The sequence below is a fragment of the Conger conger genome, chromosome 5 (assembly GCF_963514075.1).
Source record: "Conger conger chromosome 5, fConCon1.1, whole genome shotgun sequence".
NCBI lineage: Eukaryota > Metazoa > Chordata > Actinopteri > Anguilliformes > Congridae > Conger > Conger conger.
The window spans coordinates 14,744,145-14,768,514 of NC_083764.1; the positions used below are offsets into that span (position 1 = coordinate 14,744,145).

A 24,370-nucleotide genomic window follows, 5' to 3' on the forward strand; every position below is an offset into this window, starting at 1 on the left:
CACTGAACTCAATGTCGTGGAACTAGCATGAGATTATGTGTGCTTTGTGACATGATATGACATATTATCCTGCTGGACTTAGCTTAAACAATTAAGGGGCCATTAATGCATGCCAAGAAACCATTCCCCTCACCATTGCATGCTGAAAAAAGAAAAAAGACAAACAGAAACTCACAGATGCACACCAAACAGAAGACACAAGCGGGGTCATGACAACTGTCTGATATTTGCAACGAGCTGGTGAAAAAAAAAATGGTAACAATCAATAGCACAACAAATGACTTGGTACAAAAACTCTAAATGATAATGAAAAAAAGGTGGATGCCACAAATGGTGGTCAAATTCCGCTTCACACTGAGAAAAGTGGTCCAGAATTGGCCGTCATTTTAAAAAATCTATAAAGATGATCCATAATGCTCTATCCAACTTTCTCCACATGCAATATACCAGTGATTTCAGTTAATCAGGTCTTAAACAGAGGAACTTCCAGAGCCTAGGAATGACTTTCTTTGGGATTACCATTTTAAACATTGCACAATAAGCAGAATGTGAACATGGGAGTTACATTTGTTTGGGAACCACTGCATTAGTTATAGTATATGTAGATTGTAACTTGTAGTAGTGTGCCACCTACTGGCCACTACTGTTCTGCATCAGGTAGAATATCGGATGGCTTTGCAACCCGGTTCATCAGGGTTGTAGCACAAAATTCTGGGCCCTATACATAAGCAGTCTCTGTGGGCCCCCTTCCTCTCTTGATCCATGTCTCTCACACATCTTTTGAAAATGTATTACAAATAATTGAGCCAACAACTGTACACATCTGTAGTCTGTAGTGATTATTAGGGTAGCCACTAATGAACTGTTCATACCAGATTTAGACAAGTAATAATAATCCAGGATATGTGCTTGAGTCTGCACAGGTTGAAATCTCACCACATTTCAACCCTCCTTTCCCAACATACTGTAGCCTAATTACTTTGTGATGCTTTTACTATGGTTACATTAGGTTTGCTTGGAGTATCACGTTTAAGAGAACATTCATTCATGTGTATTTAAGTATTTAAACACACAGTGGAATGATAAAGCTGAATGATATTTTAGCTTTATGAAAATACGTAAATGATCCCATCTACCTGCCAATTTATTTTGAACAACATCTTTGCCATCTTCAAGCGCAAACTGAAGACCCACCTCTTCAAGCTGCACCTCTCCCTGTCCCTCCCTACCTCCCTGTAACAAAACAAAACAGTGGCATGCCTATACTCGCTTTTACTGGCAGGAACGTATCATACATTCTAAACATTAACACAGATAATGCATATTAAAATAAAATGTACTGTAGCATTTTAAAGACTAGAAACAAAACATCCGCCTAGGAAAGTCAGGTTGCAAACCAAGAAGCCTTATCACTGCATTGTATTAATTAATTGTCGCGATTAAGGAATTCCAGGCATGTTGTACGTGTTAATATTGTAATATTGCATGTAAATGGTTGGCATTTATATAGCGCCTTTATCCAAAGTGCTGTACAATTGATGCTTCTCATTCACCCATTCATACACACACTGATGGCGATTGGCTGCCATGCAAGGTGCCGACCAGCTTGTCAGGAGCATTTGGGGGTTCGGTGTCTTGCTCAGGGACACTTCGACACAGCCCGGGCGGGGGATCGAACCGGCAACCCTCCGACTGCCAGACGACTGCTCTTACTGCCTGAGCCATGTCGCCCCTAAGTTTTGTAAACAATATTGTAAACAAGGTCATATTAATATTATGAAATGTATATTTTTCTCATATAGACATGTATACATGTATTTCTGTGGGATATACATTCTAATGGGCAACAGCATTCACTTCTCTCGAATAAAGTCAAATAGAAACTTTAGCGCCTCCAGGTGGTCGTCCTCCCAGGTGGTGGATAATTGGTGCTCGAACACTAAACCATTGTTAAACTGTTAGTTCTTTCTTTCTTTTCTTTTTTGATACCCCAATTGACCTTTTTTGGGGAAAGACATGACTCTATCACAGTGCACATTAGAGCTCCAGCATCAGTAGTCACTCGGGTCAATTATCTGCATTTACAAGAATTGTAGTGCAGTGGCGGACTAAATAAATTTTCCTTTTGTAAGGAGTGAGAGTGGCCTCAGAGAGAGAGCCTCTGCTATTTTTTTTGGATACAAAGTTCAGTCTCTCAACTGATTTATTCAGCTTATTTTCATTTACTTATGACACTAAGTACTTAGAAATAAAAAACTGCAAACTAAAACAGACTTTCCATTCCAGGCTTTTCGAGGGCCCTCCCCCCATTTGAGCCCTAGGTAGTCAAGTCAGGGGCTGAGCTCCCATAATTTGAACCCTGCACAGTCAAGCTCGCTCAAGCAATCTCTTCAGTTAAGAAATGGTATGACCTACCATATGAAATTTTAGTACAATTTTACTTCAGACAGAGCGTGGGAAACACATTTGACAATGACTAATTCTATGTAAAGATTTTAGAACCTATATCTTCGTTTTTACTTCTTTGAGGGGGGTTCAAGTCTCAATTTAGGGGTTCAAGTCTGAATTGGGGGGTCAGACCCCCCTACCCAAGCCACCCATAATTTGCACACTGGATTCATCTAGTCAATAACAGAAGAGCTTGCTGACCCTCACCCATGCTATAGGTACATCTAAGTATTCAAAACATGTATCTTCCTTTCCTCCACTGTCAATTTGTCTCCTCTGTGCCCCAGAAACTGAAACTGTCCACTCTCTACCCCCAATTTCCCCATATTGTAGGAGAAGAGCAAAGCGGATTCACTGTAACCGGTGGAAGCAATAAAATCTACCCTTGGTATAAAACCTAGGACACCATTTTAACTGTCTCTCTTTGCCGCTATCTTCACTCTTCTCCAACTACGTCTTGCCCTCCTGCTCCTGACGCTCGAACAGAGGCCGAGTTCTCCACAGGGTCTCACATAGCTAGTCTAGGCCTATTACTAACAAAGTGAAACCTGACGCATGCACGTTGCTGCATCAGTTGACCACACCAAAGTATTTAAAAAGCTGTCCCAATTGTCTTCTAGTTAAATACCCGACAATAAAGCTGTGAAACTGAACACATTCACCAAATGTTCATTGTTTGATTGTCAAATTGTGGAGCACAGAGCCAAAAAAAACATATTTGTCCAAACTTGAAGCCCACTCTAGCTTGTAACTTTGAAATATAAAAAGGGAGGAGGGAAATCAACAATTGCACATGGAAAGCACCTTGATAACTTTTTGGACTTCATTGGATTGCATCACACTCGATTCAGCACTGCGTCTCCTCAGACCTCCTCTGCATAATAGCTTAATTAAATCTTGTGGGTTTTCATGAACGGTTACGCAGCCATATAAGTGTGACTACAGTCTGCATGAGCAAATTATACAGACTCTTTGTGACTAGTGTTATCCAGTGAAGAAGCAGCTTCCTGCTTTTATATGAAATATAAGTATATTTGATGAATTATTGAAAATAGCCATTTTCATCATTCATGAATTTCACAAAAGATCAAGTGGAGTCCTGTGTCAATTCTTCAACTCAGTCCTGTTTAGAAGCATCATCAACACCAACTAAAGCGCTGTCATACATGACTGTAGTAGCAGTTATTTTTGTGACAGTTTCTGGAAATCTACTAGTGATCATCTCCATCTGCCACTTCAAGCAGCTCCACACGCCAACCAACTTCATCCTTCTCTCTCTGGCCATGGCAGACTTTCTGGTTGGAGTAACTGTGATGCCTTTCCACTTTGCTCTCTTGCTGAATCCAAACTGGTGCTTTAGTGCAATCTATTGCATCATCTGTAATGTAGCATCCTTTCACTTGACTTGTGTGTCAATTTACAATGTGGCACTTATTGCTGTGGACCGATATTTTGCTCTAAGCTACCCTTTTCTTTACTGCACTAAAATGACAGTGAATCTAACTTTGAGGATATTATACATTCTCTGGTTGTGTTCATTCATATACAATGTGGTGCTTCTTTATGCTAATGGAAATATTTCTGAAATTAAAGAAAATGTTACATGTCCTGAGTGTATTATGACAGTTAATGAAATATGGACCATTTTTGACTTTATAATAATATTTATTTTGCCCTGCATGACAATTATAATTATGTACCTGAAAATCTTTGCAATTGCCAAAAGACACGCAAACAAGATAAATTGTAGCAGAAAACAACATTCAAAGGGCACAAAACTGAGAAATTTTTCCATGGCATCAGAAAGGAAAGCAGCAAAAACACTTGGAATTCTCGTATCAGTCTTTCTGTTGTGTTTAGTTCCTTTCTACATAAGCGCTTTCCTGATTGTATATATTAGGAAACCATCTGCATATTTTGTGGTTCTGAATACCACCACTCTAATATATTTGAATTCTTCAGTCAATCCTATAATTTATGCTCTATTCTATCCATGGTTTCAAAAGTCTATTAAACTTATTTTAACACTGAGAATATGTACCACACAGTCTTCACTAATGAATGTGCTTGTAAAGGAAACGTAAACAATGTATATACTATATATTATTATGTTTCCCACTAATATAGAAATATGAAATTGTCACAATTAACTCCACTGTTCAAATGTGATTCGGTAACTTATGTAGTTTATGTATCTTTTTTTCCCATTTTTCAGTGTTCCTGTATTCTAATAAGTCAGTTTAAAAGAAATCATGCTTTTGATATTGTGCCCAGTGCATGCTGTTTATATATGCTATAGATCTGTTTAATTTTATAATTATTTCTAAAAAGGTTTTTATAAGTGAATGTATCACTTTGGCTGCAGGTTGCAAGGTTGTAAATAACAAATATACCTTAAGCATTGTTAGGACATGCAGTAAGGGAAATTAAGAATTAACGGCATCAACCAAATCAACCATACATTATGAATACAGTCACTATAGGGCATAGTGAAAAAGGACAAAGTAAATTAAAAGTACACAGCTAGCATCTCCCTCTAGTGTCACCTCTCCCAAACCAAAACAAGGAGGACATAAGATGACTAAACTGGTGTCAAAGGTACAGTAATTCAAAGGTACAGTGATGCACATCTCCAACAAATTTCCAAAACGATACCATAATTGGGCCTACAAGAAGGTGCCAAAATAGGTCAAGAGGTCAAATAGATCTTTTGCATGCATTTGAAATGTACTTGTTAGGGGTTGTAAATTTTTCATTTTTACAACAAGAAGTCAATGAAAATGTAGAATTTTCCAAAAGAAAAGTTGGCACATGCCTTTTTCTCATTTTAAATATACCATATGGGAATGGCATCCACAAGTGTCTTTAACCTTCATATTTTGTTTGGGGTCAATTTGGCCCCGTTCAGTGTTTGACATCTCTTAAAACCCAGTTAACCCTTTTTTATATTGATACTCTATGATTTCTCAAATGTTCAAATTTGGTGGGATTAAATGGTTAACATGCAATAAACATAATGCTCTGCAAAGTCCTATATCAACTCGGCGTACAAATATGTTGTGCAATGTTATGTTGACCCTCTGTAGATGTATAAAATGTAAGAAAAAAAAAAATATATATATATTTGTTCATTATTCTGGTGGCACTTTCGCTTACTGTTCCTTAGGCTCTAAAATGAGATGTTTCTCACAATTTCATGTTTATGGATAAAAGGCTTGTAATTTAGGAAACAATAAGAAGACTACACACTACGTACCATCAGGTACCAACTAGTCATTACAAGAAGAGGCTGTGAAAATAAAAATACATTATCAATGTACTGTGTCCTGGAAGGATGCAAAAAAAGGACCGCACTGCAAAAGAAATTAGCCCACATATAGGCTAATTTATGTCATGAAGGTGTAAGAGGGAATACAATTCCAGAAGATCCCTTGCAATATTTCAGGCAGGAGAATGCTCATTGAGTTATTTGGATACACAGGACCACATCGCCACTGCAGTTGTGACTATGAGTATCCTGGTGGTAGGCTACTCTATGCAGAGCTCTAATCAAGCAAATCTTCTGTGTATGCACATGTTTATGAACTACCTGATTTTTAAAATATATTTCTGAGAAGGGAGCGGGATTATATATTTTTCAGTATAGAAAAAAACCCCCACATGAAATTGTTGTGAAAGCACGTAACTGCAGAACAATAGGAAATTCTAAAACACACCGTATTTTAAAACGAGCATCTGACTAAAGAGTGGGACGTGTCTCTACAGATCAAAGAGCGCTAACACAAGTTTCGACAGTCTCAATAGAAGCATAATGAGAGTGCGCTTCTGTGGCTGGGTATGCTTGGTTAGATAATTTGCTTTCAATACAGATTGCCAAACAAACGCTCTTTCATTTGGGACCAGCTATCCAACTAGGAACGAAGTTTCGGAAGCTTTTATTCATCGGATGAAACTACACGTTTGAAAACGTACAACATGCTTTGCAAACGACTATACTTCTGTACTCTGGTGCTTTTCTTTGAAACTTTAAGATATTGTGAGGTGCTGTCTTTAAGGGCAGGGTTCAGACATTCGACAATATTGGATGCGCATGGCAAATACAGACTGAGATGGACATACGACGAAAACACGGTAACTTTTGAAGCTGAAGTAGAAACAAAGGGATATATAGGATTTGGTTTGTCTCCCAATGGAGCTATGGCGTTATCAGATATTGTAATTGGAGGCGTTGAAAAAGGGAAACCCTACCTGCAGGTATGTACCCTGAAGTCTTTCCAATAAAAGCATGTCTTATTGATCATTTTGGTTATTATAATAGCATATATTACGTGAATGGATTTAATGTGTTCTTTTCCACGTTCCACTGGCGACTGGAGCTGGCCATAGCCAATAGCCTGCTGAGTGTAAGCAAAGCAATACGGGTTGCCTCTGGGAATTATATTTTAGATTACAGAAAAACAACATACATTCAAGTTTTATTGTTTAATGTTAATAATCTCATTAAAATACATAATTGGCTGCATCACTCCTTGGGCAACTTTCATGTTTTAATTGATTTAGCAGCGTAAGTGCTGTAATTATCCTAGTAGACGTAACGTCCTAGTAGATTAGCGAGTTGAAACAATGATCTTTCATACTGTTGTATTAGATTTCCTTTATTGTTATTGCTAATGTTACTGTTCTGACACCTTTGGATTGTTCGCATGCTTAAAACGGCAGACAATTTCTGCAGGTCTCTGCCAGTGTAGGAGCAGAAATCTGATTTTAGTGAGAATTGTATTTGTACCCCCATTTTTGCTTTTTTTGGATAATAGAAACATTCTGTTGCAATTTATCGAAAAACTCGGTCTGTATTCTATCAGCAAATATCCATTTTGTATGTGTTCCAAGTTCAAATTGCATGGCATTTACCCTCCCAGAGCACAAAAAGTAGCACAGTACACCCAGAATTGACATGGATTTTCCCCAGCTCTGGTGATGTCACCTTCTAATATTCTAGACCAATTGATTTGTACACAAGGCCACCTTGATTCTCTATCACACTAATCAAAGTAATTCACCCTCAAGGAAAAGCAGCTCATACACAAAGCTGCATATTCTGACTATTCAGCTATACTTACCCATTCAAGTTTCATTCATACTGACATGTATTCGCATGTTATTTGTATAGCAGCATCAAAAAAGCTCAATGGGATTTTGGAATGCCCCAATCCCATCGCAATGCAGCCATGTTTGCTACAAGCATTGTATGTCAAGTCAATCTGCAAGTATTCTTTAAACAAGTTGTGCTCCACAAACAATGGTGTATATTACAGCCTAATTAAAATACAAATAGGGAGCATTTAGGCTACCTTGCCTATGCAATTTATTAACATATAAAACACAAGCATGGAAATACTATTCTCAAACTTGCCCCAACATGACCTGAAGTAAAAAAAAAAAAAAACAGTTCAGTGTAACTCAGATCAGGTTAAACAGTGAATCTCCAGTTACAGTTGAAATAATATGAGCTCCATAATATTTGGAAGAAAGACATATTTATTTTCTTGATTTGGCTCTGTAGTGCATAATGTTAGATCTGCAATTCACATGTTGTTAAAGTACATATTCCCTGCTTTTTTTTTTTTAAAGGGCATTTTTATACATTTTTGTTTCACCATGTAAAAATTATAGCACTCAATTGCAGGTATAAGACAACTTCCAGTATCTAGTCTTGAGTCTAGGCTTTTAATTGCCTTTGGAATCTGTTATTGGCGTTTGTCAACATAAGGACCAGAGTTGTGCCAGTGAAAGGCAAAGCAGACACGTAGGCCAAACCTTAAGCCTACCATAATGAACTGTTTGGAACATTATTAAGAAGAAAGTGAGCACTAGTGAGCTCAGTAATCGCAAAGCACCTAGTAGGCCAAGATTCAAAGCAGCCCTCCCAATCTGTGAAACATAGTGGTGGGGGTGTTATGGTTTTGGCATGTATGGCTGCCACAGATACTGGCTCACTTGTTTTCATTGATAATACCTGCTCATAACAGTAGCAGAATTCTGAAAGGTACAGAAGCATATTATCTGCTCAGATACAAGCATATGCCACCAAGCTCATTGGATGGTGCCTCATTCTAGAGCAAGACAGTGATCCCAGTGAAATAAACAAAGAGGTGTTTGAAACCCATGAAATGAAACATTCTTGAGTGACCAAGTCATTCACCCGATCTGAATCGAATTGAACAGGTGTTTCATATGCTGACCAGAAAACTTAAGGCAACTAGCTCCCAAAGCAAGCAGGGGCTGAAGATGGTTGCAGCAGAGGCCTGGCAGAGCATCACCAGAGAAGAGACACTCAGCACCTGGTGGTGTCAATTAGTCATTGACTTCAAGCAAACATTGCAAGCAAAGGATATGCAACAAAGTACTAAACATGACTACTGTCATTTACATAACATTATTATGGCCCAAATGTTATGGGGCCTGAAAAGGGGCTACTTTTTTGGTCCTACTCCTTTCCAAATCAAAGGACACTTTAAACTTTGGTAGCCTACTAGCGGCGAGATAATGATTACTTCAAATTACGTTCATTTCGATTACAAAGTAGATAACGGTGATCTACAAATGTGGAGTAATATTAAAAGATGTGTTGAGGACTTTGTAGTTTCCTCCTCCCATAAGGCAAAGAATCTTGGGGTGACTCTTGATAACAGCCTCACAGGCTCCACAAGTATCCTCCACTGCCAGAACCTGCAGGTTCTTCCTCTACAATATATGCCGTATCTGTCATCTCCTGACGGAGAAAGCCACCCAGCTCCTAGTCCAGGCGCTCGTCATTTCCTGCCTGGATCACTGCAACTCCCTCCTAGCCGGTCTCCCAGCTTGTGCCATCAAGCCCCTCCAGCTGGTCCAGAATGCTGCAGCCCGCCTGATCACCAGTCAGCCCAGGTCGGCTCATGTCACCCCACTCCTCATTGGCCTCCACTGGCTTCCTACTGCCGCACGCATCCGATTCAAGGCCCTAGTGTTGGTATTTCAGGCTGCTAAGGGGACTGCCCCATCTTACATACAATCCTTAATCACTCCCTACTCCCCAGCTAGACCACTCTGGTCTGCCAGCTCTGGTCGCCTTATGGTTCCCTCACTACGATCACCTGGTGGTCGAGCTGCATGTTCACGCCTGTTTTCCATTCTGGTTCCTCAGTGGTGGAATGACTTGCTTACCACTGTCAGGACAGCAGAATCCCTCCCCCTATTTCAGCGCAGACTAAAAACACACCTGTACCTTAGTCCTACCTCCTGATCCCCCCCCCCCCTTTCCGATATCCCCATCCCTCTTGTCTAACCAAAAAAAACAACAACAAAAAAATAAAAATAAAAAGACTGAATTGCACTTATGATGACTGTATTTTTAGAACAGCACTTCATGTGTATTTTACTAGTTATGGATGTGTTGCTTTAACTTGTGGAAGAACCTATGCACTTGTAAATCGCTTTGGATTAAAAGCGTCTGCCAAATGACTAAAATGTAAATGTAAATGTGGACATTCCATTTAGCCGTGCTTATATCGTGGATATTGGCATGGCTGGAACGCAAACTGACCAATAGAGACAATGGACCGGACCTGTCCGTTGTATAATGTTATTTGGACACTTGAACAGACAAACTATGTTAAATTGACAGAGAAAGCTTCATAGACTGAATGGTGAACTTTGTGCTTGTAAACTTTGTTTCAAGTGTACAATATTCACAATGTCAAGCCCAAAATCACAAATTGCTCTGCCATGCCAAGAATGCTATGTTGTATATTTCTTGCTTTTGACAGGATTATTTTGCAGATTCCAGCAGGAAGGTTCACAGAGATGTAGAGCAGAATTATAAGCTGGAATATGGAATGGAAAACCATACACACACTGTTCTGGCTTTCAGCAGAGACCTCCATACCTGTGACAAAAGTGACAAAGACATTACGGTATTTTCAATGTGTCAGTCTGTGTCGTTATTGAAGATTTGGGGGCTTGGGGGGAGTACAGGATTGACTATGAAACAATGCAGCCGGAAAGTGTGTGTATGTGTGTGCTTAACCAAAAGAATGAGGTCCCCTGGTTCTCATTATTGACACAGTAAACTACTTCTCTTGAACTTGCTCATGAGATGGATTAACATGAAGGAATCATTACCATCACAACATTACAAATTATGACAGTTCAACTATTCAGCTATTAGAAATGATGTCTTATTTGTTCCTGACTCTTAAATCATACCCAGGAGAACACAGTGAGGGTGATTTGGGCCTACCACAATGATGATGTTGGACCTTCTGGACCAAAATACCATGGTGTAAACAGGGGAAGGAAGAGCCTGCGGTTGCTCAACCCCACAAGTACTGTTAGCATCTCCTCTGAGACTCCCTTTTTCGACTTAACAAATTTAAACGTAAGTGGGCAGTAACCTCAGCTTCCACTGTTGGCTGGGATGAGATATTTCTTTCCATTTGTCTGTAGGTCCATCTTTTGAGGCACATTAAATTCACTCACTTTGAGGTTAGATTTCAAACTTATTGTAAATTTCTTTCAAGACAGGTGCCAGTTCCCTCAAAGGACACAACCTATTGGTGTCAGTTGTTTAGAATCCCAGAAGTTCCAAGGAAACATCACATTATTAGAGTAAGTAACCTTTTCATGGTTGTAGGGCCACCAAATATGGTTGCATTTGGTGTGGAGAATTAACATATTTAAAAACATCTAGCCATAATGGAAATCAATAATGCAATGACATGGCATCTCAGTCTGCATAAAAATGTAATAACAAAATGTAGTGTGTAAACATTAAATGTGCTAGTACAGTAGGATTTTACATGTTATGTGCTACCTTTAACTCTGTTCAAAGACTCATTCATGAAAAAAACAGAAAGCTTTGTTTCTCAGTTCTTCAAGCTCTTTCATTACTGGTGTCTGATGTTGTGTGCTTGGTGGGTTATTTACTTTGCGTTCTAAAGCACACCTGTTTTTGTTATTTTTTTTAAATAGCAATTTGTCATCATTGGGGTATAATTCTGATCTGATATAAATAACTAGCTTAAATTAAGTGGTTTTTAAAAAGCACTTAATTAGAGGGAACTAGTGCAGCTTGTTCAAGAACCAGAAATATTTATATTCCCAAAGAACCTGAAGGGAAGACATACAGTATAACCTCAAAAACATTACAATTTTGGTTTGTGACTTTCCTCCTGTCTAATATTTTGTGGCATTTCTACACCAGTGTTATTTATTTGACATAATTTTAAAGGATTGATTTAAAAAAAAGATATTATTACAGTATAGACCAAATCAATATACTGTCGATGTTCCCTTGGATGTTTGAATCCTCAATTTAAGGAGTAAAAACCAGAAATGTTATGTTGCCATGGCTACTCCACAACCTTGGCATTTGTGCATAAGCTGGAAACAAAGGCTTTCCAGTTTAGGATGCCTGCAAAACTAAAGCCAGAATTGGACAAAGTATGATCATCTCTCATCTCCCGTTGGGTCTCAGTGAACTACAGCATCAAGAAGGACGCTGTTTGGATCTGCTCTGAGTCATGATGAGTATTAGGTCACAGCAGAACCCTGACATCCTATTTTTAGATGACATACAGCGCTTTTTGGAATTTTCCTCTCTCTTTTTTATTTTTTGACTGACCCTGCAATGGCCAGAAAGGCCACAGTTGTCATTCTTAAAATGTCTTTCCACGCTGTTGCAAATCAAGCAATTGAACGGTATTTTAAAAAATACAGTACTTCCTTACATTCTACTTTGAAATTCTTAAATTGAAATATCGTACAGAAGGAAATGGAGAAAATAGTGTAAAAGAAAACAAGTAACATTTGCCACTGTCATAAATATTTTGTCATAAATCTCACATTTTCTAGCAATTGTGTGTGTGTCTCCATAATTGCCTTTTAGTAATTAATTCTGATCACTTATTAATAGTGTTTTTTTTGTAACTGGTTTAACTGATAAGAATTAATTAATAAAATGCAGATACACCAAGTTGCAATAGTTCCACATCAGCTTCATAATATTACTCCTTTTTCGTATTCTTCAATCGCCACACATTGCCACTACTATAACTTCACTTCACTAGAGGCAACACAGCATTCTAGAAGAGGGAAATGCCGGAGGGGAGAGAGGCTCATCTCTTGCTGATAACACTTGACAACCTATTAACATCTGGTGAGCATCCAGGAGTGCTTATGCAACAGCTGGCTAATTTAAACTCACCCCACCCTAAGGACAAAGCCTATTTTGTTCCAGTGTTGTGAACTCCTGGCAAGGTTCTTCACTATCTGAGCCCTTCATTGCCTTTTTGACACAAGATCTTAGTATTATCTGCAGGATTGCACAGCTGCAGATAATACTTATTTAGATGAACTTCAATTGAACTTACTGGAAGAGACATTTCTTTAGGCACGAGCTTGACTTCCACAGAAACTCTGGCCTACTGGAGTACAGCAAGAACTAAGTCAGGGGTTTAACAGTCTGTAATAAAACAGACAAACTACCTAGCTACCCTTGGGCCCTATGCAGCAATGCTGTTGGATATCCAGGTATTTTGTGGAGATGAAATTAAAGGCAGACTACACTGAATTTTAGGCCTTTTGTTTACATACAAAAAACGTCTATGACCCCTTTCTGAACCCCGCCCGCCGACACCCCTAAGATGATTCTGGCCGTTGCAGACTATGGTGTGATGACAATGAGTTCGTAAAACATCTGCTCTAGTAGTTGCTTTCCACAAGGCATTTACCTAGCTTTTTAACTGACATTACTTGTGTTTGTATTTAGCTAAAATTATACTAAAATGCCTAGTATCATTAAAGGTGATGCTAGGCACTGCTACCAGTGGATTTCAGTCTGCTCTAGCTAACCTGCTTGGAATGAAGTACAATTCTGTAGGTATCATAAGCAGGTATACTCAATTCATTGTCAATTTCATCTCAAATCTAGGCATGAGCTCCCTGCCCAGAAGAGGAAATAAGCCAGTAGAATCTCCCGAAAATATAAGCAGTACTGTGCAGTACGACCCAACTGAGGAACAAAACTGAATTGTGTTACCTAATAACGGCAGCTACCTACTGTAATGTTACGAAATCTCTCCTATCCAAGGACAGGACCTATTCATACCATTGTTATAGTAATAATAACTAATATAACTAATATTACCAGATAATAGACTGAGCCAAGTTGCCACCCACAACACTAGCAATACCCAGCTTGCTGTGATTCTCATTCACTTTGCAACCATGGAAAAATTCAAGTAGATCTGGAGAAAAACTAAGAAAGAAAGAATGTTTAAATATTTATGAAATGGTCACAGGCCATGCTTTGGTCTTCATTCCCGCTGCTCTTAAAAGAACCGTCGCAGTATGGTGTCACCCATTACCCAGCAGGAAACAAACGGTGTTTTAGTTAGGATTCAGTTCAAGCCAGAGGGCTCCATCAAAGAAAAACAAGCTTCTTCACTTATTTCCATTCCAAAGCCATCTGCACCAGGATAATACTATTCCCCAATCGCATGCGTTTCCTGAATTGGTCCAAATAAAATGTTGACCATATCTGGTGTGGTAAATACAAGTTCGTATTTATAACTTCCAATTCTCTTTTTTCCCTTTAGATCAAACCATTGATCCAGACAGGCCATGAAAACCTGGTACACCACATATTATTGTATCAGTGTGACAGCAAGTTGAATGAGAGCGAGCTTGATTTTGGACATGAATGTTACCACCCCAACATGCCAGACTCCTTCCTAACCTGTGAGACTGTGATATTTGCTTGGGCCATTGGAGGAGAGGTTAGCACACACTGTTCATACATTATTACATTACATTACATTACATTATTGGCATTTGGCAGACGCTCTTATCCAGAGCGACGTACAGTTGATTAGACTAAGCAGGAGACAATCCTCCCCTGGAGCAATGCAGGGTTAAGGGCCTTGCTCAAGGGCCCAACGGCTATACGGATCTTATTGTGGTTACACCGGGATTAGAACCATCGACCTTGCGTATCCCAGTCCTGTACCTTAACCACTATGCTACAGGCCACCCCCTGAGATATAACAGGGTCATTATAGTGCACCTGTTATATTTTTACATAAGTTATTCATCCAAAGTGATTTATAGTTGATTAGACTAAGCAGGGGCCAATCCCCATTGCAGCAATGTGAGGTTAATGGCCTTGTGCTGCACTGATCTTATCAGTTGCTACACTGGGGCTTGAACCACCAATCCTTCAAGGTCCCAGCCAAGTACCTTAGCCACTAAGCTATTAGCTAAATAAGATCATTCATGCACTGTATGAACATGTCTTCACTCGTCTGCACCAGAATCAATGGTTGGGTATCTTTTTCTTGTTTTAAAGGGGCTGACCTACCCACAGCATGTTGGCCTTTCTATCGGCACCTCAATAGATCCAGTCTATGTCCTCATGGAAGTCCACTATGACAACCCTACCATCGAACAAGGTAGATTACAGAAGACCATGTTCATCCTAAGAAGACTCCAAACTTAGAGTCTCCTTATATCATTTTTATCTTATTAGAAGGTTTGATTTCATTTTTAATAACTGGTGATGTCAACACTTCTTTTCCCATTCTTAAATTCTTACTTAGTGACAGGACAGATTCAGGTTTTTAACAGCACATTTTTGTGCGTGGGGTACACAGCTTACACACTTTTCGCATTAGAGATATGAGACCCCCAAGGCCGTCTGTACCGCGCAGGGATTACATACTCAAACCTGGACCTCACTGTAAACACAGATAATTCCGATAGTTTATCGAATGTCTTTTTCTCCCACACTGGATGTGGCTGCCAATTCTAGGAGTTCTGGACAGCTCGGGCCTCAGGCTCTTCTACAGCCCTGAGCTGAGACAGTACGATGCTGGTGTGATTGAGACCGGCATCTGGGTCAGCTTGTACCACATGCTCCCCCCGGGCCTTCACGAATACACGTCTGAAGGCCACTGCACCCAGGAGTGTCTCCAAGAGGTACAGTACAAGGAGCCCCCTTCTTTCATTTCAAGACCATGCCATCATTGTCCCCCCTTGAATGTGCTGTGTGTAAATATGAAAATAACATTTTGAGTCAAATGTCTTGAGTTCTGACGTGACATGATTTTTCTGTGGGCGGCCCATCGCTTGCTGAATGGTGATAATGTTATGTTAGTTGTGCAATAAACACAGCCTGCAAATGACCAATACAGCATAAGACCTTGCTTTCAGGATAAAAACGATCCTCAAATCATAATTTGCTAAAATAGTTCTTGTTATCATAGTATTATCATTCTGTGTGCATAATTGTGTCAACTGCACTATTTAAACATTATGAGTTTGATTGCACAGGGTCTTTAAAACGGAAAGACTGCTTTTAGGTGCAGTGACATCTCTCTTGTCCTTGGCTAGGCCCTGGACCATGAAAGGCCAAGTGGAGTCAGAGTGTTCGCAGTCCTGCTGCATTCCCACTTGGCTGGCCGGGCCATAAGAACTAGACATTTCCGGGACCGGGAGGAGCTTCAGCCCTTGGCCCAAGATGACGAATTTGACTTTAACTTCCAGGAGTTCCAGTACCTCCAAGAAGAGAGGCTGCTGTTACCTGTCGGTACTCTACATGTGCTTTCATAGACTCTACAGTGCATATTCATAGGGATGAAAAAATCTGCTTCCTGTGAATGTTTACTCTTGACAAAATAGCTATTTAATTCTTTTGACTTTCTATTACTGTTTTTCTTTGCTCATACTTGCTATTATCATGTTTCAAATCCAGAATAACAATAAGATAACTTATCATAAGCGATATTTCTCAGACTATTAGCATGCCAAAGAAAAGAGTCCTGGCTGCACAACCTGAACGTCCCTTGCTCTCATTTTTTAGTCTCAGTTAATGAAATGTCCTTATTGAACTATACAGATCTCCGAGTGAGGACCTCTAACTTCCTACTCCTTTATTTTCAGGGAGACAATCTGATCACTGAGTGCAAGTATAACACAAATGGCAGAAGTAATATGACCTGGGTAAGAACTGACAGAAACATGAATGGAATTTTTCCTGTTTTCCATTATGATGGTAATAGCAGAGAACATAAGCTATCACTAGCATGATTACTCTCACTCACTCTTTCACTTGTACTCTCCCCTCTCTCTTTCACTCTCTCCTTCTCTCCCTCTCACTCACTCTCTGCATGCTGCATTAACTGTCTTTTGTACACATCTAAAAGAAAGTTAAAAAAAAAAAAGTTTTTCTCAATTTGTTTCGGATAGTGTCTGTTTCTCCATAATTTAGTTTGAACAGAGCTGTCAGACTGCATTTGCAACTGTTAAAGATACAAACTATTGAATAGAAACCTCTCTTCAGATGTGGCTTCTAACAAAAGATCACTTTTGTGGAGCTTGCAGTAAGTGTTCCCATTTTTCATATGTCATTGTACTTCTGTAAGTTCTGTAATCTACCATTTTCTGATTCTACATTGTACATACGTTTTCACTTTAAAATATACAGCATTTGTCATTCCGGAACTATATTTCATAGCCCTCTTATGAATACTCACAGGAGTGAGTGGCAGTGTACTTTTACATGGTGGCCTGTGTTTCCTTGGGAAAATGTATTAATGTTGCTTGTGGATACCAGTTTCATACCATTTTGGAAGACATAATGTAGGCAATAAGAGTAAACGCATACATACGTATACTGTACATGCAGGAACTATCTGAAAATGTTATATGTGTTGAAGGGTCTGTTCATTGGCAGTGAAGCTCTAGATACTTTCATATTTTTGAAGGACTGTCTGCTGTTGGCCAAATGGTCTGCCTACAAACAGACTCCAGAATTATTGTGGTCATATGCCTGGTTTCAGTTGTGGGCACAATCCGAGAAATATCAGATTTAAGAAATGATGACAGGAATCATAAAAATATTAAAGGTACAAATGTTCCTTTTGTTATGATATTTTACTTCTCTAGTACATGTTTCCATCTCATTGCTGTTTCTAAGATGCTTGAACTACACTGGTGTAAGTTATGTGCGTGGTTTCTGAAGTATTTTTTTTCATTACCACGCAAGCTCCGTGCAGTGTTGTTGGCATCCAGCATGTGGCATCACTGGTCTTCATGCTTTTGGCCAAGTTGCAGCACTAACCCTTTAGAGTTTATACTTGTTTCCATGTTGTCTTGTAAATAGATTAAATATAAACCTTCATAAAAATGACATTTTTAATTGTATATTTAGAAATAGGCTCCTGATCTTCCAGACATATTCTTATTCTGTAAAAATGTTACCAGGAGTTTTTCAGCATTCTTGTTCAGTTTACTGTAGATGTCGTTTCAACATATTATTGCCCAATCAATGCTCACACTGTGACTTTGTCTCATTACAGGGCGGTTTGAGCACTAGGGATGAGATGTGTCTGTCCTACTTGCTTTACTATCCACGAATAAACCTTGCTAGGTGCGAGAGTCTCCCAGGAATAACTGGGCAACTGAAGTTCATTGGTGTCAAAGAAATCCAAGTTCCAGTCATGTGAGTGTCATTTCATTTCTGTAGGTCACCTACATACCTTTTTATTTAATATTTTGAGCAATGAAGAGACATGATTGTGTTTGGTTCCAAATAAGATATGGATTCCCTCCATAATAAACACAGTGAGGGGTTTGCTCTTTTCAGTTAGCACTTTGAAGTGGGAGTTGAAACAACTTTCCTTTGGAACAGGCTTTGAAGAGAGTACACCATCTAAGTGCACTCTACAGCTGGAGGAATGAGTGGGTGTGTGATTTTTGTATGCTCTCTTTCGTAACCCGATTTGTTTTTTATTTTTAGATTTCACTGGTAGCTTCACTAAAGCTGGACTTCCTGTCAGCTGCATTTATGTCCACAACAGGCTAGCAGATTGGCCAGTAACAGTGCATGCATCTCTTAACTTGTCCTGACTGCCTATTGAATGGGATCTTGCAGGGTCTTGCAGAATATTCCCAGGACAGAATTGTGTGGGTTTATTATAAATATGCTTAGACAATGCTGTGGCTTAAAGCAAGAAATACCTCCAGCTTACTTACATTAATGGTTTTAAAGAGACAGCAACTGAAATATCTTAAGAATACAACAACAAAGCTTTTAAAAAATGGAATGGGGGGTCAATGGAGGGCACTTCACATGAAACTCACTGTGAAGAGAACAACCCTGAATGTTTTAGTTTCTCTGTATTAAGTGCACTTTTTAATTTAGTATAGCAGCATTGAAAGTATTCTGCATTCTTGCTAAACATGCAATGCTACCAAGTAACAGGGCTCAAATTGTATAGTCACTGTTTTTTTGGTCACATACTTTCACATTGAAAGTGGCTGGTGTTGTACAATAGAACAACTATTAACTTGTTCTGTAAGTCACATGGTTTCTTGCAGAAAGAATTATGTAGAACTCTCTTTCTGGCATCATTAAATTCCCTTCCCGCATCATTCAAATACTACAGTAAGAGGGCTAGATGGCCGAGAAAAAAGTAATGCTTGAAACTATGAGATTGTGTTTCAACAATAATTATGACTTTTTAAAAAATGTTTCTTTCTTCCTGCAAACAAATTGTGATGAAAAAAAAATGCAGCATGGTGATATTGGTGATTGGGGATAGGCTAAACAGACTAAACAAACAAATGGGATAGACAAAGACCAATATGGACAGACAGACAGGAGACAGAGACAAAGGGGAGTTAATTATTTAAGAATGATGTGCATGTGTGTGTGTGCATATGTGTGTAATTATTTGTGCCAGGTATGTAGCTTCAGGGATAGCGAGTTAATGAATGGGGTCCTGGTTTGTTCAAAGTTTTGTGTGTGATTGCTAATAGCAGGTGATATTTTTCAAATGAAATATATTCTGTGAGGAGTGTTTCCCATTATGTATTATGACTTTCATGCAATAGTGTCTTAGTCATGTAATAGTTTTACTCAAGGCTCATATAGCTGTAAATGTCATATGCATCTCTGCAATGCTGTATTAAATTCAGACTCTATTACCTTGTATCCTGAAATATACACACAGTGAGCAATTTATTAGGTAGACCTGTAAACAGACCAGCTTGTTCATGTGTATATTCCATCAGCCAATCATGTGGCAACAAATAAATGCATAAAAGCATGCACACATGGTCAAGCGGTTCAGCTGTTACAGACCAAATGTCAGAATGGGGAAGAAATGTGATCTCAGTGATTTCAACTGTGGCATAATTATTGGTGCCAGACGGGCTGGATTGAGTATTTCTGTAACTGCTGATCTCCTGGGATTTTCATGTGCAGCAGTCTCTAGAGTTTACTCATAATGGTGTGAAAAACAAAAAAGCACTGTATGAGCAGCAGTTCTACAGACAGAAATGCCTTGTTAATGAGAGAGGTCAAAGGAGAAGGGGCAGACTGGTTGAAGCTGACAGGAAGGTGATGGTAACGCAAAGAACCACACACTACAACAGTGGTATGCAGAAGAGCATCTCTGAACACACAACATGTCAAACCTCTGAGAGGATAGGCTACAGCAGCAGAAGACCAAAAAGTAAATTTAAAAAAGTCTCATAAGTACCTAATAAAGTGCTCACTGAGTGTATATAAAAAGCTATACAGAATTTCCACGAGAGAGCCTGCATTTATACAAACTATAATATATATTTGTGTGACAGGAAGTGTTTTCAAGAGATGATTTCTACTCCTATATCAGCTTGCACTGATTTAGAAGCAGCCACATCCCAAAATGTAACACAGGAGGCCAATTTAATTTAGCATGCTAGCACCTCTTGCCCCAAAACCGATGTCAAATAGCAATGGCAGGACATTAGTTGCATTCCTGCCATTGGAGGACTGCAGCAGGATGCCCCAGAGCAGACGTGGGAGGCTTAGACGCTGAGAATAATAGGAACATGGAAATGAGAACCATCTGAGGGTTTGGACTAATGGCGTGTGTTTACTCTCCCTGCGGGCAGAGCCGAACTCCTGGGCTCATCTGGAGGAATGAGGGGATTTGTGTAGGTCCAGCTGAGCTGCTCTAAACAGATTAAGTAACAAAGCTCTTTTTCCCCAAAAAACATGTGCTTTCAGAAAAGAAAAAAAGGAAAATAAGCAAAAACACCAGACACCAGCACCAACACTAATCGGGCTGTTGCAAACCTTCCAAGCTTATTCACTTGTTCTGTTGCTGCCTGAATACAGTGTTATACATTGTTGAGATGCATTAATAAATCTAAGGCCACATTATTGCTAGACAACTATCTTGTGCTTGATTGTCATTTAACATTAATGCGGCTTTTGGTAGTTGGGGATGCCATCACCTATTTTGTGCATGTTTTCTAATGAGGAATTGAATGTGACTTCTGACTCGCCTAAAATTTCTCAATCCTGCATTAATCAGACCCCTATAGCAGTACTTTAGTGGGAAAAAAAAGTTTTATCATCAACTGTTTTTGAAATAAACGTGCTTGTCATTAACAGCATAGTCCACCACTTTAAAATCAAATTTCTTTTAGCAGCTATATTTTATGTTTTATTATGTCACTGCCATGCCTTGGGCTTTGCTGAAATTACACTCACCGAATCTGTTAGTAATTAATTTGTCTTGCTTTCAAAGGACCTGGCCATTTATAATCAAAAGCCCCAGGAAGTACAGCAACCTCACCTTCACAGAGGCCATGGACAAGTTCAAGTGGTCGAAGAAGAGGGGGAAGGCCTTCAATGAGATGGTGCTGCAGTTGCCGGTGAACGTGCGCTGCTCCAAGTGGGATCAGGAGGAGTGGTCGGTGAGTGATGCCATTAGCCAGCAAACTAACAACAGACTTACAAGCCACAGCCTTCATTGGCTGCTGTGAGGCCTGCATGTTGACCAATCAGCTGCCATACATTTCCCAGTGGTGACATCAAAGCGACAGAGCAGCTCCACAAGGTCAAGCTCCCATTTCCTGACACATGAATCCTTTTGTAATTGGCGGAATGCTGGATATGATATTGTTGCGGGCAAGTGGGGGTCTCCGGGAACATTGAGGGATGATTATTTTATCAGTTTTGCCTATTTCTTTTTTCCCCCACCTCTCTTCCCAGATCCAGGGCGTGATCGTGTCTCCCCCTGAGATTAAATCAGAAGCAGCACCACGTCTCACCCCTTGCAGCACTGCCCCAGAGTTACAGAGAGGAGGGGCCGTTCTCACCGCCCTGTGTTTTGTGTTCTCAGTCCGCACCTGGATCTCTCTCTGGCTCTAGCCTTGCCACGCCACATTTCCCACAGACTCTGAGGAAGTTGAGGCCACCAGCTAAGCATTACTTATGATTAAAGCAATATGGGAAAATGTTTATTAGTAAACATACTGATACAGTGTTCAGAAAAAAAGGGAGTGCCAGGCTATTGTAACATGATCTCCGTCACTTGGTGAAAGGCTTCAAAACATCTTGAGTGTATAAAGTCGGAGGTCGTGGCTTTGTGCACCTGATGACATCTGCCCAGGAGTTGTCCTCATGTATAGCCTTGCATCTGCCAAGGCGCTAACCACAAAACATCAAAGCTCTATGGAAATCAAAGCACCCAGCTAGCCTCCAGCAAAACATGTTCAGTTCTGTCCTTTCATATAAGTTTGCTTCAAGTGACATTCTAGTTTTTACAGGAACACTCATGGATAACTATTCATAATTATTCAGTTACTAGACCAATAACTCGGCCATTTCACGAAGCAAAAGAGAGCTACAAACTACAACTACTATAAAAGACAACTGAAAATACAGATCCAGAATAGCTAAAATGTAAGTGGTCAATAACACTAAGTAGTAGTATATTTTGAATTCAGATGTAGTTTTAAGTGAATTGTTCCTGTTTTGATACTGGCGTGTTTCTAGATTAGCAGGCTGATCTTTCAATATTATACATCCATACAGGCACCTGTATTTTGTAGGGAATATTTAGTGCACCTATCAATCTCATAATAATTATATACAGACATATTTTACAGCCAGTAATTGTGAGCACTCTCAATTGGAACAGATAAACAGTGTACAGCTGTCTTCTTGCCAGGGGCCGGATGAGGTTTTGATCTTCATAAAATGGTCCAAATTAAATGTAATAACTGTTTGAGAATTTGATTAAAATAACAAACAAAACCATTTTTTACCGTTTATATCATTTATATTCTAGGAAGGTTATTTATGCACATTCTGTAAGATGTATTTATCCATTGGCTGAATACTGGTGACTTATGCATTATTAGCATAATTTTATATTATGTAAAATTAAAAAACAAAATCTGTTCTATACATGATAATGAATATTTTATTTCTTGGAGATTTATATATGGCAATAAATGTTTTATTTCTTGAATAAAGTTGTGACTCTTGGTGTCTTACTTGTCAAGCTATAGTAAATGCATCATTAATTCACCACAGCAATTCAATGCAGCTAGTTTATTTATTTATGTAGAATTATAAGATTATGAACTGTGCCAATCCCCAAGCAAGTCCTATTGTTACCCTGCTCTCTCTCTCTCTCTCTCTCTCTCTCTCTCTCTCTCTCTCTCTCTCTCTCTCTCTCTCTCTCTCTCTCTCTCTCTCTCTCTCTCTCTCTCTCTCTCTCTCTCTCTCTCTCTCTCTCTCTCTCTCTCTCTCTCTCTCTGAAGACAGGAACTGCACTTCCATGGAAAAAGAAAAGGACAGTTATAAGACTGATATTTTGCCAGGTTTTGCCAATGAAATATTTCAGATAGGATGAATTTCTATGCACCCTGAAGGCTGCACTTCCATTGAACAAGCAGAGTATCACATATTCACAAGTATTCATCTTGCAAAGAACCAGAAAATGTTGGTACATTGCTTCCCCCCAAAAGCTATAATGGCACATGAAGACAAACACAAAGAATGTGCTTGTGATCTATCCACATCCGCAAGAGGAGTAGCCTATTAATCCAAAACATGCCAGGAGTAAAGTCACATTTTTTCCTTGTAGGCTATTCTCCCACTTGCCAAGATGAATGTAATGAGTAAAATGTTCTTTTTACTATGAAGAAATACTGGCCTTGCTGTGCATGTCTATAACATTGTGTCTTACAGGGAATTCACAAGGTACATATAACAAAAGAAAGATACAAGAAGATTCAGTGCATTTACCCACACTGTTAATTCCAAATTGATATAAGTGGGGGCAGCCTGTAGCGTAGTGGTTCAGGTAAATGACTAATCCCGGTGTATCCACAATAAGATCCGCACAGCCGTTGGGCCCTTGAGCAAGGCCCTTAACCCTGCATTGCTCCAGGGGAGTATTGTCTCCTGCTTAGTCTAATCAACCTCTAAGTGTATAGGCTACAACAACAGAAGATTTAGTCTAAAAAATACCTAATAAAATGCTCATTTTATTATGTATATGATGCACATTACAGAACATTCCAAACTTGCATGTATTTCACAATTATTCCAGAATGTACTGTATGTAGGCCTATATTGTGACTCTACCAATAGCCAAAAAAGGCAAAAAAGAAGGGGAGGTGGCGGGGGGAGTTTAAATTGATGTTTAAATAATCCCAATTATCCTGGAGGCTCGTGTTGGTTTTATGTAATTCCGTTGTTACAGCCTTGGGCTCCCTGGTACTGCAAGGAACATCTCATAAGGCCATAATGGCGCGGCCCATTTATTAGGACTTACCGTGATTACCCCGAGAGAGAACAGAAATGTGCCAATGTGCAAGTGACTAGGGAAAAACAGACTTCCTTGCGTTTTACTTCAGACATGCGTTCCTAAGGGAGCTTGGTGTCCAGTATTCTTAAGAAAAGGAGGTGAGTCTAATTTTTCAGATTGTATTACTTTGTGATGTTTTAACCGAAGCTAATCCAATGCCATTTATATCTGTTATTGGCCAGTAGTGCTATATAATACTCTGAACACAGCTCCAGACTAACAAT

At 39.3% G+C, this 24,370-nt stretch overlaps 2 protein-coding genes across 2 annotated transcripts; both read left to right on the top strand.

Annotated features, from left to right (window-relative positions):
• The first annotated feature begins 3,614 nt into the window (after positions 1-3,614).
• On the top strand, positions 3,615-4,532 carry LOC133128287 (trace amine-associated receptor 13c-like). The gene has a single exon (XM_061241673.1). The coding sequence runs from the start codon at positions 3,615-3,617 to the stop codon at positions 4,530-4,532; it is 918 nt and encodes a 305-aa protein (XP_061097657.1).
• Positions 4,533-6,260: 1,728 nt separating this feature from the next.
• moxd1 (monooxygenase, DBH-like 1) lies at positions 6,261-22,803 on the top strand. The gene is made up of 12 exons (XM_061243235.1): positions 6,261-6,702; positions 10,254-10,400; positions 10,697-10,864; positions 11,011-11,094; positions 14,085-14,264; positions 14,834-14,936; positions 15,296-15,462; positions 15,877-16,068; positions 16,426-16,485; positions 17,844-17,986; positions 21,069-21,237; positions 21,536-22,803. Exons 1-12 carry the CDS (start codon positions 6,424-6,426, stop codon positions 21,692-21,694), a joined length of 1,851 nt encoding a protein of 616 aa, XP_061099219.1. The 5' UTR covers positions 6,261-6,423; the 3' UTR covers positions 21,695-22,803.
• Positions 22,804-24,370: the final 1,567 nt, after the last annotated feature.

Coding starts and splice junctions, on each gene's coding strand:
- LOC133128287 (XM_061241673.1), top strand. CDS start 3,615: ATGACTGTAGTAGCAGTTATTTTTGTGACAGTTTCTGGAAATCTACTA.
- moxd1 (XM_061243235.1), top strand. CDS start 6,424: ATGCTTTGCAAACGACTATACTTCTGTACTCTGGTGCTTTTCTTTGAA. Junction 15,463..15,876: donor CCCAGGAGTGTCTCCAAGAG/GTACAGTACAAG, acceptor GTCCTTGGCTAG/GCCCTGGACCATGAAAGGCC. Junction 21,238..21,535: donor GGGATCAGGAGGAGTGGTCG/GTGAGTGATGCC, acceptor CTCTCTTCCCAG/ATCCAGGGCGTGATCGTGTC.